Raw genomic sequence first — 14,463 nt, 5'->3', positions numbered from 1 at the left:
TTACAGCTATATTATAAAAGTTCTAGAAGTCGAGGTCACATACTTCCAGCAAATATTTTCGGACACCATATTTTAGCAGAGCTATGCACTGTTACATTTATCCCGGAATGTGCAACACTTCTTTGAGAAACAATGGGTATTGTTGCTTTCCTGGTCTTTACGGTTTTATCCATCAAACATGTATGCAACATGATTGATTAATATCTTGTTCGTTGCTATCCTTCAGCAGATAGTGTGAACTCTACAAGCATCAGAGGCAGTAATATCCAGCGATTGTTTGGCTCGATGTCATGACGTATAGATGTTCTGATTGCATCTCGGGTCAAGGCTTCATACTTATTTATTAAGGTCATAGAGACTGTACAATTTTGTACTCGCGGTAAATTCTACATAGTGTAATGAATATGTGGTAAACTTTTTACTTCACTCATTATACGTGCCTTTATCAGAAATAGCAATGAATATTTGACAGCAACTTCGGAACGAATTATTCAATGACTACAGCTTTCAATAACTTTTAGTTAATTCATCCAGATGTTCTTGAATTTTTTAAAACTGTGACAGAAAATAATTTTGCTGCTGAATGTACTTTAGTATATATACATAATATAATATGATACGTAATATGATTATGTGCTATAGATAATAGCACATAATACTTTTGAAGCACACTCCGCAAGTGATGACGTTTTCATTTCCAAACTTCTTTCCTGCCACTTTCTTTAAAGACATCTGTGATCTAGTGTGTCCAGGAAGGATTTAATCGAAACTTAGAAATCAAGAAAGTTGTTAAATCAACCTAGTTTCCTCCCTAATTGTGATATAAATATTCCATAAACGTTAAATTTAGCTTAATGCTTTGTACGTTTGGTGTTAAGGTTGAGTTTGTGCGGCACTATAGCACGGCCAACAAGAGATGGTCTCTGACGTTTCTTACCACATGGGGTGGGACATTGCAGCCCCTACTTTACCAACCACGATCACTCTGTCTTATACCATTAATTAAATTGCCACTACAGTTGCACCGGAAAAAAACCTTGACACGCGAGTAGTGGCAATGTCACTGCGAGCTGTCAGACACATTCTCTTACTGGACGCACTATAGATATGGTTGACGTAGATGCACTGTTGGCGTAGTTCATATCACTGCTGCCCTTTGTTGCGAACATAGTGAATAAAGTTGAAATCTACAGCAGCCGTGTATTTAGGTCATTACCTTCGCTCAATATAAGCTCAACCTTAAATCCACACAGTATAACTTTCTGTATGCATATGTATACTGGTATTCTAATATGTAGAAATTTTGTTCTTCCTCCAGCGTGGTTTAATTGAATAAACGTGGGTGTTTGTGTAAAATTTTGTGATCCAAAGGCAGTTGTGGTTATTCACGCTTAATATGGAAGATAAATCTTCAGTGGACAAAGAAAAAGTGGATAAAGTGTTTGAAGAGGGTAGAGGTGAGAATGAAACTGAGATTAACGAAGAGCAGTTGCGGGAAAACATTCAGAATTTGAACTTGGAGAGCAAAGATGATGATGATGACACTAGTATAATCAAAAAGGATTCGAAGAAAAATGAAAGTACAGAGGAGATTAGAGACCTTAGCAGATTTCGAAATAAACGTGAAGTCACAGGTAAAATCACAAATAGCCCTTCTCCATCTAATAGATTGGCAGAATGTCCTTCCACCGGTAGTGTTCCAGTGTATGAACCAAAGACTCCTGGCTGGCCCTACGCCACTCCAGAGAAGCGCAAAGGAAAGAGGTGATGACAGTTGTTAGAGGCATCGTAGAAGTAAAAAACGAAATAGTTTCGTTGTATTCGCTTGATTCATTGTAGGATACTAACTATATTTCTGGCTTTATCGAAACTGTAGTTAGGTAGTTAGAAAGTAGTAAGTCAGATTTTATTATGCTTTGATCATTAACAATGGGCAGCAAACACATAATAGTACTTAGGAAAGCACTTCGTAAAATTTTAGTAATGATAATACTTGTTCCAATATTGTGTTTCTTTTTCCGATAGAAAAATTCAGTTCTGCAAATCTTACACGCCATAATAAGAATTCAATGAAGTTTGCAGTGTTAGATTTGTTTTGGCCTGTGGTCAGTTGTGCTAATGGTTTTTTGACTCTTGAGATTCTGTATGGATTGAAAAGAGTTCCTCGCTATCTATTACGTTGAGTCTTTTAATGCAGCATTCTGAGACTATTGCGAAAAATTCTTAATTAATTTATGTAAGAAATATGAAATATACCAGCGTTTCCCAACCTTTTTCAACTTGCGGCACATTACAGTGTAACTTGAATTCTCGCAGCACACTCATGTAGATATTATTATTCATATTATTTATAAATATAAAATACCGTGGTAATTTATTTCTGTGATTGCTGATCTCCTCACAGAGAAGAAAGCTTGATGACTGGTTTTTGGTAAATTACTATGCTTATTTTTCATTCTAATTTAAAAATAGAAAACACTTGCAATGAGATATAAGACTGAGGTCTTTAAAAATACACTTTATTTTTCGAAAACTGTATCCAACCTTTCACTAAGAAGGAAGATCACTAAATAACGAACGAACAAACAAATCTCTTTTACTTTTAAAACACATTTGTATGCATGTTTGCTTTGTCGAAAAGATTGAGTGATATTACGGAACAGTCTGCAACAATAAAGAAGCAATAATGGTCATAAGAATGATAACAAATACTTCTTTCAACTTTAAAATGTACAGAAAAGTAACCAAGTATGAATATTAAAATTGCAGATTCATAGTAGAGGCACATAGTAATGTGAAATACAAATATACATTTTCCCCTATGTTTTGCAATTTGATTGCCATGAATTAATAATTTTATTTCTATTTCCTCGCGGCACACCGGCTGGGAAACGCTGAAATATACGAAAAAAAAAAAAAAGATCACTTTGAGAACTGAAATCTCGTATGTGCACCTTGAAGATCAATCGAGGCTTAAAGCGTCCATGCTAGAAATTGATAGTTTGATGCCGTCTCAACAAAAGCAATCTTAGAGAAGTCATTAGGTGAAATGAGTGAAATGAAATGAATGATAAATTTTCTTACTTTATTTTTTTAATAGGTTACTAGCTGAACCTGCGCTTTTTACACAGCGCACAGTTCTAATTAAGCGTGAAATCTCCTTCCCACTTCGCACTATATCTGTACAAATCCCTTTAGGAACATAAGTAAAGGACAGGAAGGCTCTAAACGGGATTGAATTGCGTTAGACGAACATGTAAATGTAGTATTTTAATATATAAAATGTTGGGGTGAGTTTGTGGCAAACTTGGACAAGAAATAGATGATATCAAATGCTAATATTTTTTTCTTATAATTCTGTATCCGAGTACGCCTCATTCTGGGTCCATAAGCCTTCGAAGTGGCCAGGTTGCAATCGATTTTGTCATTCAGATTAAAGCAAAACACCTGAAATGTCCATCAACGTACTATACGTTTTTCCTCTACTAGTTGCCTTTCACAATATCAATCTTAACGTCCTAGAGACAATATTAAACTATTAGGGTCAAAACGACGCCTAAAATGTGGAATAGGAAAATATAGACTTTTTTAAATGAGAATTTGAATGAGAACCGGCAAATTACACAAAATTTGGAATCGATCAGCGAAAATGGCACGTTTCTACCATTTATGATTTTCGAGATCTCATTGTCGAAAGGATTGGCCACAAACATATAAACTTTCCTTTACCGCAGACACATAAATCTAGCGTTTTAATATATAGATAATGTTATTTATTTTCACGTAAATTAATAACGTAACTATATAACTGAAAACTATAATGTTTTCAGTTGTCCAAGCGTTGCTTTTAGTATACGTAAATTTGATTAAAACTACTCGCTGAACAAAACAATACATATATCTATTAAAATGCTACAATACCATCAAAAGCGCCTGAGCTCCAACATGTAACCTATGATTTACGGTTATTTGTGATTTCTTGTTTAACAGAAACAAATGTTTTAAACTATCTGTACTTTAAATAAATTGAGTAGACCTTTTTCATATAAAGTTTATTTTTTTAAAATTATTGTTCAAAGCCTTTGTATTCTAATAAGCCTTTTCCAAAATCAATGCAAATGAATTGTGCTGCCATCTTTGGAGTTCTTTTAAATTATACGTTTGTGGGCGTTTATATGTTTGTGGCCAATCCTTTCGACAATGAGATCTCGGAAACTACAGGCTCTAGAAAGATGATGTTTTCACTGATCGATTGCAAATTTTGTGAAGATTGTCCAGTTCTAATTCAATATTTAAAAAAAAACATGGCCATTATTTCTTTATTACATTTTTAGGGGTACACTGGAAGTGTTGAAAAAAAAATAAAACTAAAGGATCATATCCTACACATTATACATTCCAACACCACATAATTGTATACAGGGGTTGCAAACCTTTCAGACGTTTGTTTCATGGCCAAATGATAATGAAAAACGAAGGATAACCATTTCTCCACTCTAACAGTAAGTTTAATCTTTATATTTTTGGAGTGTTTTGCCCAATGAACACCATATATCACTGACATTGTAATTAATTGTGTGTGTAATGTATTTGCTTATTACATGCTGCATGCAAGAAGAAAGAAAACTCTGATCATACGTGAATTAAAAACTCCAACCGGAAGTAGGCTCAAATCTTGCAAACGGTGCAAGATATTGAAAACAGTAATCAACAAAATCTCCCCTTTATGGTATATCTTGCCAATTTTTATCAAGACGTCTTTCACTTGTGTCTGTAAAGGGACATGTACAGATGTGAGGAATAACAGAGATTCATGCTCATATGTGAATGATGCGCAGTGTAGAGAGCGCAGGTTAAGCTAGTTTATTGTAAAAATTAACGTGTAAGAGTTTCGCCAACTATCCCTTTGGCTACGTTAATAATTTTTACACTAAACTTACTGTTGTGTTCAGCGAGTCGTTTAAATTAAATTAATAAAACAACTGTAAAATAACAAAAAAAAAAGTGTATTCAAAACTGTCTTATGCGGCCTTGGTAAATCAGTCTTAATGTGGCATTAATAAAGTGTTCCCCATCCCGAGTCTAGACTTATAGGCCTCATGTACAGCATAAAATTTTTAAATTTTAAAATTTCGTTACACAGCTGTTGGGAATCGCTGAGCTAGAGCGAAGCGTATGTGAAAATATAAGTTAATGTCATTGGTTTACGTCTCTATACAAAAATTCAGAGTTCTGGTTGGTATGGATGTGCGAGAATTTTAAGTTCCAAGATTTGTCTCTGACAAACGAACATAAAAGGAATCTAGTAAAAAAACATTGCAATAATAAAATGTATGTTTTCAAAAACATTAGCTATGTCCTTGATTTCGTAAAAGAGAGAAATCGTTCAATCGTATTGCATTATCATAGCTGGAGAAACCGGAGAATGAAATTTCACAGCAAAAACTCTTGACTATTTGCATTGTCAATTTGTCTTGAAATGATATATCGAAAAAAAAATTACTAGTTTCTAGGAACACTGAGTGTGACAAACTTTTTTGTTTCGTTATGTTTCACTAATGCTTTTCGTTCCATTTCATCCACTAGTTTCTCCAACACATTCCACAATTCATTGTCTGCGCGATTCGGTTTAAAATTCGTGTGAACCTTTCTTATGAGTGAGTATTCTGTCGAAACTTAAGAGTCTTAACATTAGAAAGCAAAAACTTTGCGAAACTTAAAAACCGTGAATCGTGCAGAGATGAGCGTACATTCTCGAGTTTTTCTTTTATGTTGCAAAAATGTCCACTATGTGCCGTAATTGTTCTGTAGATTTTTAGCGATCTTAAGGTGTCACCCCAGAAGTTCCCAATGTTAGGAGAGGCTATTGTCAATACTAGTACACAGGAAAAACGCGTTCGTTTATTTTCTGACGGAACAAAGTAGGAGCTTCGTTCATTGCTAAATGTGAAAAACCAAATAATAAAAAGTGCATTCCGTTGTATATCGTGCGCATTTTCTCTTTTAGTGAGTTTTCGGAGGGAGCGTTAACAATTATAGTAGACAATGTGTGTTTATCGACGATTTTTTAAAAGCTATAAAAGCGTATAAATAAGGCAATGTTTGTCTCGATCAAAACCAGGGGTAAAAGTGGATCTGGAAAGGTAGGGGGACGTATTACGTCACGCCCTCCCCGTGTCTGTCTTTGGACATTGTATTTTTTAGAAAGTGGGGACACCACACATATTTTCTGGAAGTCGGAGGACGACATTGCCCCGCGTTCTTCCTTACTTTTACCCCCCTGATCAAGTCATATGTAAAGTAAGAGTTAAAACATCTTACTCTGTGTTATGAGTACAAAGTCTTTGAAAGATATGTTTTCGAAAGGATTTGAGTTTTCCAAATATAGCCTTTTGAAAGAGAAATTTTCAATAGGAACTTTGTTCCTGTTTATTCGAAATACAGAGTCCGGCAAAAAGACTTCCTGTATTTGAAGAGGGCGCTGTGTGAGTTGTGCGGCGAGGAGAGTATCAATCGATGGCAGTATAGGCCTACGTGTCATTTTCAGTAGTCGCAATGGCGTGGCGCGGTAAACATCGTGCTGTTGTTGTTGAGAAGTATATTGAATAATGGTGGTTCTGTGATTACTACTTAAGGGTCATTTCGCATTCGGTTCGGACTTGACCGACATGATTCCATCCTCTCGCATTATCAGTCCACAACCTGTTTGCTGTAATTTGCGAACTGAATGTGAAATGCCCGCTGTGTAGTAATCATAGAACCACAATTACGAATCTACTCCACAACAAATGTACGATACTCACCGCGCCACGCCATTGAGACCACGGAAAATGGCACATATATCTCTATAAATCGATACCTCCTTCGCCCCTTTATCCCCACCGCAACTCACACTAGAGGTCTGCACGGGCCGGAATTTTTAGCCCGGCCCGGCCCGGCCCGTGAATTTGTAATGTGAGGCCCGACCCGAGTCCGAAATGTTTTAGCATTTAGGCCTGAGCCCGGCCCGAACTCGTATGATAATCAAATGAGCCCGAAACAAGCCCGAATTACAGAAACAATAATTAACGCAAAATTGTATTTTTATTTACAGCAATTAGAGGTTAATTTTACAGTTGTGCTATTAAAGTTCTCCAGAAAGAACGGTGTAAATATATCGTTGTACAGTATATTTACGAAGGTCACTACGAAAGTTTTGAGATACGCATTGTTGTGGCATAGTATTTGCATTCCAACCGTTGCGTTCGGTAGTGGTATCCAGAGCAAAGAAACGAAGCAAGTTTCAACTCGCCTCGCTTATCGGCGTGGCCGTATCGCCTTCACTTGTTCGTTGACGTGAGCAGTATTCGGATGTCTAGAATGGATCTCGAAAGGGAACATTTTCGGGCAATGATCCCTTACGATTTCAAAAGTGGTTTGAACGAGACACAAAACCTTGACCGTTTGCAGGGGGCATTTGGGGACCTTGCTCCTTCCCGTGCTACAATTTTTCGGGGGTTTGGTGAATTCAGACGAGGCCGGACATCGCTTAAAGATGAAGAGAGAGCTGGATGTCCGGCAACAGCTGTGTCAGATGAAAACATTGCCGCTGTGGAACAAATGATTCGAGAAAATCCTCGAACAACTTTCAAGGACATTGAATTTACAGTGAACATTGAATCGCCAGCAGTAACAAAAATTCTTCATGATCATCTTCGGCTCAGGAAGGTTTCATCTCGTTGGGTGCGTCACACTTTGACTGAACAGCAGAAGCGTATGCGTTGGAATGGTGTGAAGAAATGCTTGCAAGATTTGATGGAGGCATTTCTCGACGCGTCTCTGACATTGTTACTGGTGATGAGACTTGGATATATTCAATTTGACCCTGAAAATAAACGTCAGTCTACAGTTTGGATCTTTCCAGACGAAAATCCACCCACGAAAGTGAAGTGACCGCGAAGTGTGGGGAAGAAGATGGTCGCAACTGTTCCACTTGAAAAACAAAGGACTGTTACTGCTCAGTGGTACACCACTGTTTGCCTAACAAAAGTGTTCTAGAAGCTTTGGGAACGGCGTCCAAGAACTGGATTGCGTGGGATCCTGCTTCATCATGAGAACGCGTCCGCACACGCGGCTAACATCACAATTCAGTTTTTAGAATCTACGGAGGTCAAACTTATGACTCATCCGCCGTATAGCCCTAACCTGGCCCCGTGTGATTAAAGATCGCATGCGTGGGAAGAGATTTTGCAGCCCTGAAGAAGCTGTAGTGGCTTACGAGAATGAACTTTCAATACTTGAAGAAAAAGACTGGCAACACTGCTTCCAAAAGTGGTTTTCGAGGATGCAAAAGTGTGTACAGTGTAATGGTGAATATTTTGATAAAATGTAAGTGTTAAATTGATTTTAAGTATGTAAGTTATTTCACATCTCAAAACTTTCGTAGTAACCCTCGTACAAAGATAGGCCCGAGAATATGTTTGCATATTTAAAAATTCACGGCCCAGGCACGAAGTGATATATGCTTTGTAGGCCCAAGCCCGTGCAGACCTCTAACTCACACAGCACCCTCTCCAAATACAAGAGCTATTTTTGCCGGACATGTGCGTCATACCATGGTCATCGATACTGAAATTCTTTGGATGTGCATTGTCCCGTTTCTGTCACTTGAGCTATCACTGTTGTAGGTCCTTCGAATTTTTTTTTTTTTTTTTTTTTTTTGTGATATTGTAGCGTCTTTGGTTTATAACACTGAATAATAGGTATAGTGTAAGTTTTCGTTTAATATGTAGATTTAAAATTCGTAATAACCTGACGTAGTTCAATTTATATATTGGGTTGGCAACACTGTTAACCTGGTAGAATATTGCGGAACATAACCATTCCCTTTGCAGATTTGCAGATTTGTGGCCCATCTCGTCGTCTTTTTCACTTTGTTTCAATGTTATTACAGATTTATCGATAGCCGGTGTGGTTTGGTCCAGAACAATAACCCAATTTTGTTGATGCTTTCGTTTGCATTTTGTTATTTCTATAAGCAGTGTGTAGTGGATGGGAATTGTGTTCTGCTGATGAACATGCATGACAAGCTGTTGTGTTGTCTGTTGGCAAGTTTTTTTGATATGGTAATAATGTTAACTGGTTCTTCTCTGTTAAGTGTACGTGGAAACAAGTACTTTCCTGAGAAACGAACAGTACCAGTCGTAGCATTACATTCTGAAAATTGTTTCTTGGAAAAAATAATGACTCACGAAGGTTGTATTCACTCAGTCGTCAATTTCTAGCATTTTAGTATTTATTATTATTATTTTTTTTTATTGTGATGGTGCACACTTCTTCTCTATTTTAAAGTGTGACACCCTTAAAGTAATTGTTTGCTTGAAACTTAGGAACTATTGTTAAAATTCATTCATCGTGATGTAAACACGCCCTATACACGACGAATCTCATCATTGGCCTCTCACCAGAACACCGACCAGCCAAAATCCGGTTTGGCCGAAGGAATTGGAACTAGTTTCATTGTAAATCGAAACCGATATTTCGATTTTGGCAATGCAAGAAATTTTGTTCAACGAAGTTCTTCTTTTGGGGGGGGGGGGACAAAACAAGATAAATTGTGTGTTTGAGGAATTTGCCTAACGCAATTAGGCGGGATCACTAAACCAATAAGGTAGGGTTATGGGCGGAGTTAGGAATTGTCTCCTGGGGCGACACGGTAAGTACAAATGAGAATTGAAGGATCTTATAGGTAGCATTTTTATTTTTTGTCAAAAAATTGGGGGCAATGCCCCCTATGTCCCCCCATAGCTCCGTCTATTGGTAGGGTAAGTGGCCATTTCGTTTTCCTGTGGTTTAAAAAGGGACGGGTAAATATTGGAATTTCTTCTCTTTCAGGCGTACCATAAAGACCCAAGGGCTTGTGTGTGGAGGTAAATCAGTCAGACGTTCTTCACATGGGTACTAATATAGGTGATAGCTCCACTTTCCGGCTTCCTTACGTCTCCAGGTGCGCATTTTGAAGAGGCTGGATTAACCTCAATGTCGCATTGGAACAAGAGTAGAACGAAAATATTTTATAGTTCCCACCGGAATCAGACCCAGGTCAATAAGGGCAATGGTAAACTGAAATTAAGAGCTGGAGTACAGGAATAGGTTGAGAACCTCCCTATAGGGAGGGAGGGAGGGAACAGGTTAGTGTTGCAGCTCTGTGTAATTACGGCTTCAGATAGTCATTTATATACGTCAGTACAGAGCACTCTGATTTTCATTAATATCAGGTTGCCAGAACCGTCACAGAATACCATAAGTTACCTCTTGTAAATACGAGACGCATTTAGAAAGTAAGTTCCGAAAGGAATAAGTTGGCACGAGCGCTTGCACAGAAATAGAGTACGGACATATCACCATAAGCTGGCGCTAGCGCAGTTCTGTGGAGTCATTGATCAGAGAACTGTAGTACGATAAGCCTGGCTGCGCGCATAATCTCTCGCTAAGTGCAAGGTACGCACTGTAGTCATGTTTCTCTACGCTTCGAAGTTGTCGGCATCAATGATCCACCGGCAGTTGTTGAAGTGTATGGACAAGATGTCATGAGTGAAGAACAATTTACAGCAGACTGCAATGTATCCGATTGCCCATGCTTGCACCTGGATTGGTGAAAAGTGTGCGCAACAATCAATTTTGAAGAACTGGCGGTTCATAATTTTTGATCTGTCATGTCACTTTTTGCTGTTCTCTCGTTTCCTGCTGCATAAGATCGCCTCCCAACAACTGCAGTTTTGCAAGTTGTGTGCACGATAGGTTCGAAAACAGCTGATACGGGAGCATAAGAAGCGTCTACTATTCCCTTTGAGCTTCCTGTTACGTTACCATCAAAAAGGTGGACAGTTAGTCGATCTCATCGTCACCAGGATTACACATGGGTATCCTAAGTGACCAAATACGATCTACCCAAGAAGTGTTGTACGTGTTCTTCTGGAACCGACAGGGTGTCTACCTCACCCAACTCTTGCATTGCGGGTGGGTCCAACTCTTACATTGCGGGTGGGGGCGCGGTGGCTCAGTGGTAGAGCGTTCACCTCCGATGCTTGGGGTCTCTGGCTCGATCCCAGCTCGCGCCGTGTGGACTTTGTGGTGGACAAACACCGTGCTCGTAGTTTTTCTCGGGGTTCTTCCATTTCCTCCCACTTCTTCATTACACCATTTCATTCATTTCTCATCATTACCGTCTCCTTTAGCCTAACCGGCATAACCGGGGGACGTAAAACTAAAGATTTCATTTCATTTCTTACATTGCGGAACGATATTGTGACACTGCGACAACTACGGAGTGCGATCCAGGACAAGAGACGTGAAATACTGAGTGGTCGAATAATGTTTTGTTCTAATGTTTGTCTTTCATTTTACAGTCTATCAGAACTTACTTTCACGATGCTCCTCGTACGTCACTTTAGGAAGATGCTTTATGGCTACAGATATCCTCCTCTCCATAATAAGGCAAATGGGTGAGAACAAGGAGCAGACAGAAAACCTCCATTGATAAAGACTGGTAACAGGCAGTCATCATCGGTGGCGTAGTTGATGGTTTTGCAGAGATCTATGACTACTCGTACACTTCTAACACTTGTTTATGCTATGAGTCAGTTGTAGAGCACTCACTTGTAGTGCGTGGAGTTTTTTTAATGGGCTTTGTGTAGACAAACACCGTGTGCATGGGTTTTCTCGTTTGCTCCCACTTTCTTCATTCCACCATATTATCCATCTCCTCATCACCGTCTCCCTTTGCATAATCGTTATAAACAAAATACTCTACCTGTTCTCAATTCTACCATCGCCGTACACTTGCCGAATCATGTCAAGTGTCTGTGTGGCGGATTTGCCCAGTTTCACAGAATTTCACTTTCGCTCGTTCTAACTTTGCTGTCCATGATGAAATTACAGACATAGTAACGGACATGGTCCCAGAATAACATGAGCTACACAACTCCCGATATACACAGGACAATGTCTCTTGACACACTGGCTTTTGAAGGCCATTGCTCTCTGTGTTTGTGCATATAGCCTGGCCCTGCCATCTGTTGGGGTGTTGCAGAACTAGTCTCGAAACTTGTTGATAGCACCTCGTGTATGTCGCTCGTAGAAGTATATGTCACCGTTAGAAAAAAAAAAAAAAAACAATACAATACAATACAGTTTAGTAATTAACAGGTATAATATGTTTTTATGTATATACAGGAAATAATAAACAATCTACACGTTTCTTTCAGTAGGATTAAATATAAGTGGTAATGAGTGATATTTAGAATTTCGTTCATCTGAATTTTCTCGGAAACTATTGAAAGAAATTCACCCTGAAATATGTCATTTTGTTGACCTTGATGTTGTGAACAATGTTAAATAAAAGTTAAAGTTAAAAAGTTTGTCATGGTTATTGGATTGTCTCATCAACCATACTGTATAGTGAAATGAAATCTTTTAACTTTTACGTCCAAGCGTTATCCGACCAGACTAAAGTTAACGGTGATGAGAAATGAACGAAATGGTGGAATGAAGAAAGTGGGAGGAAACGGGACAACCCCGAGAAAACCCACGCACACGGTGTTTGTCCACCACAAAACTCACTTGGCACGAGCTGAGATCGAAACAAGGACCCTCATGCACCAAAGGTGAACGCTCTACCACTGAGCCACCGCGACCCTCTCATATTGTATAGTGTCGTCTTGTTGCATCATAATGAAAAACACGATTATGATTAGTATATATTTAAATATTAATATGTGGGTCGTAATCGTACCGCATATTTTTTTAGGTTTACAAATTCGATTTTTCGAAAGCTTCACACCGGGACTTGCACTCATCCGTATTTTGTTCAGCTGAGTAGATCCATTGATTGGTATATGTCATTATTTGGATTTTTTGTCGTTAAACGCTAATAACAATGTAGATTTAAAAAAAAAATAAATAAAAAACTATTTATCTGAAATATTTAAAGGCTTTGAAAGGAATCAGTAGGGTGAAAAACCTCTGTACGCTGGTTTAACACTCAAAATGTTGATTCCTTTTTTTGTTCGTTTTCTTCTATTAGAAACGTGATGGGAACGTTGGTGGCCTTCTGTTGCTTTTTATTCTGCTTGCACATTCCTTGGATCGGCCTTCCCTTTGTCACGGTGGTTCCTTCTGGTCCAGAAGCCCAGCTTCATCTCTTATCCGTGACGCCACGTGCAACAAGCACAACGAACAATGCGCTCTCGCTTGAAGATCGACAACCCATTTCCCATTAGCTGTATTCACAGTTTATGAAAAGCAGTGTTACAAACCATGCTATGGCAGTAAGCATTACAATGAAACAAGACAAAGGTGTAATTCGAAGGGAACTTGGATGAGGATGTTACCTTTGTACCACAGGATAAGTCAGATGAGCAATGGTAATGGTTCCCAACGTTTTTCCGACTGACGACATATTTTACTGTACGCTCACATTCTGATACGCTTTTTTTTTTAAGTTAATATAAATTATAGTTTTTTAAAATTAGAAGTAGTGACTATGTACGTAGTATTGGGTGTTGTTGCTGCCGTTGCAGGCATTAACTGGCACAGTATGTCTCAAAAGGGATTTTAAATAATTATTAAGTGGTTTATGGTTTCTAAATTCTAAAATTTCACGACACACCCTATGAAATTGCACGATACACTACTTAGGAACCACTGGGCTATGGATTGAAAAAAGTATTATTTTTTTTAAATCAAGCTACAAAAAGACAAGTTACCTGTGATTACTGTAACGAATACCATTTAAAAAAAAAAAAAAAAGATTCACATTCAGAGATTTTCACAAATCTATCCTTTAAACCCTTTTTGTACCGCAGTAGTCTAAATGATAATCAAATTTCCATACCCCTCTTTGCTTTTATCTGCATAAGCAGCCTGTTTCAAATTGTTTGCCTCCATTTAAGATGTTTTACGGGCGAGGTGCTTGTTTACCGTATTTGTCTGAAAGTCATAAGTAGTAACGATGGCATTTCTGCAACATCTTCAAGTTTCACATGTAGTGGTCACTTCCAGTAAGATAACTGCTGTTTTCGTAGTGTTCATCACCCGGTCGCACGTGATCTGGCTAACAAAGTCTCCAGATTTAGATCTAGTTGGAAATATGTGGGTCTAACTTACTTTGTTCGAACAATGGGTCTACTAATGAGCGAGTGGGTTCTCATCGCATCTGCAAGACATCGTGGAGTTAGGTCTAAACATAGTCAGGGCAGTTGTTTAGCCGAGTGACGATGGTACTCGGTATTAGGTGCTCTCTACGGTGGGAAACTTTTTTGTTGGTTGTGTTTACATAGAATAATTAAGTTCTAAAAGTATGTAGAGGGGACTAAACAGATGCAGAGAACTAACAACTTTCCGTTTGAGCACCGATGCTATTCAAGATATTAACTACAGTTTAACATGAGGTCCGAAGAAATTCAGCGTGTTCATAAAAATACT

At 38.3% G+C, this 14,463-nt stretch overlaps 1 protein-coding gene across 3 annotated transcripts in view; it reads left to right on the top strand.

Annotated features, from left to right (window-relative positions):
- The window catches only part of LOC145681170 (microtubule-associated protein Jupiter-like), a 406,534-nt gene that overhangs the window by 47,506 nt on the left and 344,565 nt on the right, over positions 1 to 14,463 (top strand). For 2 of the 3 annotated variants that reach the window (XM_081752632.1, XM_081752631.1), the window contains exon 2: positions 1,319 to 1,764. The exons of the other annotated variant lie outside the window; for it this stretch is intronic. In XM_081752632.1, coding sequence (XP_081608758.1) covers positions 1,397 to 1,764 — 368 coding nt within the window. In that variant the 5' untranslated portion in view covers positions 1,319 to 1,396. The remainder of the gene's footprint in view (positions 1 to 1,318; positions 1,765 to 14,463) is intronic. 3 annotated transcript variants of the gene reach the window in all.

This window comes from Thermobia domestica, chromosome 3, assembly GCF_964235325.1.
Source record: "Thermobia domestica chromosome 3, izTheDome1.hap1.1, whole genome shotgun sequence".
Taxonomy (NCBI): domain Eukaryota; kingdom Metazoa; phylum Arthropoda; class Insecta; order Zygentoma; family Lepismatidae; genus Thermobia; species Thermobia domestica.
The sequence above is the reverse complement of the archived record's forward strand: the minus strand, read 5'-3'. Positions and strand labels throughout refer to the sequence as shown.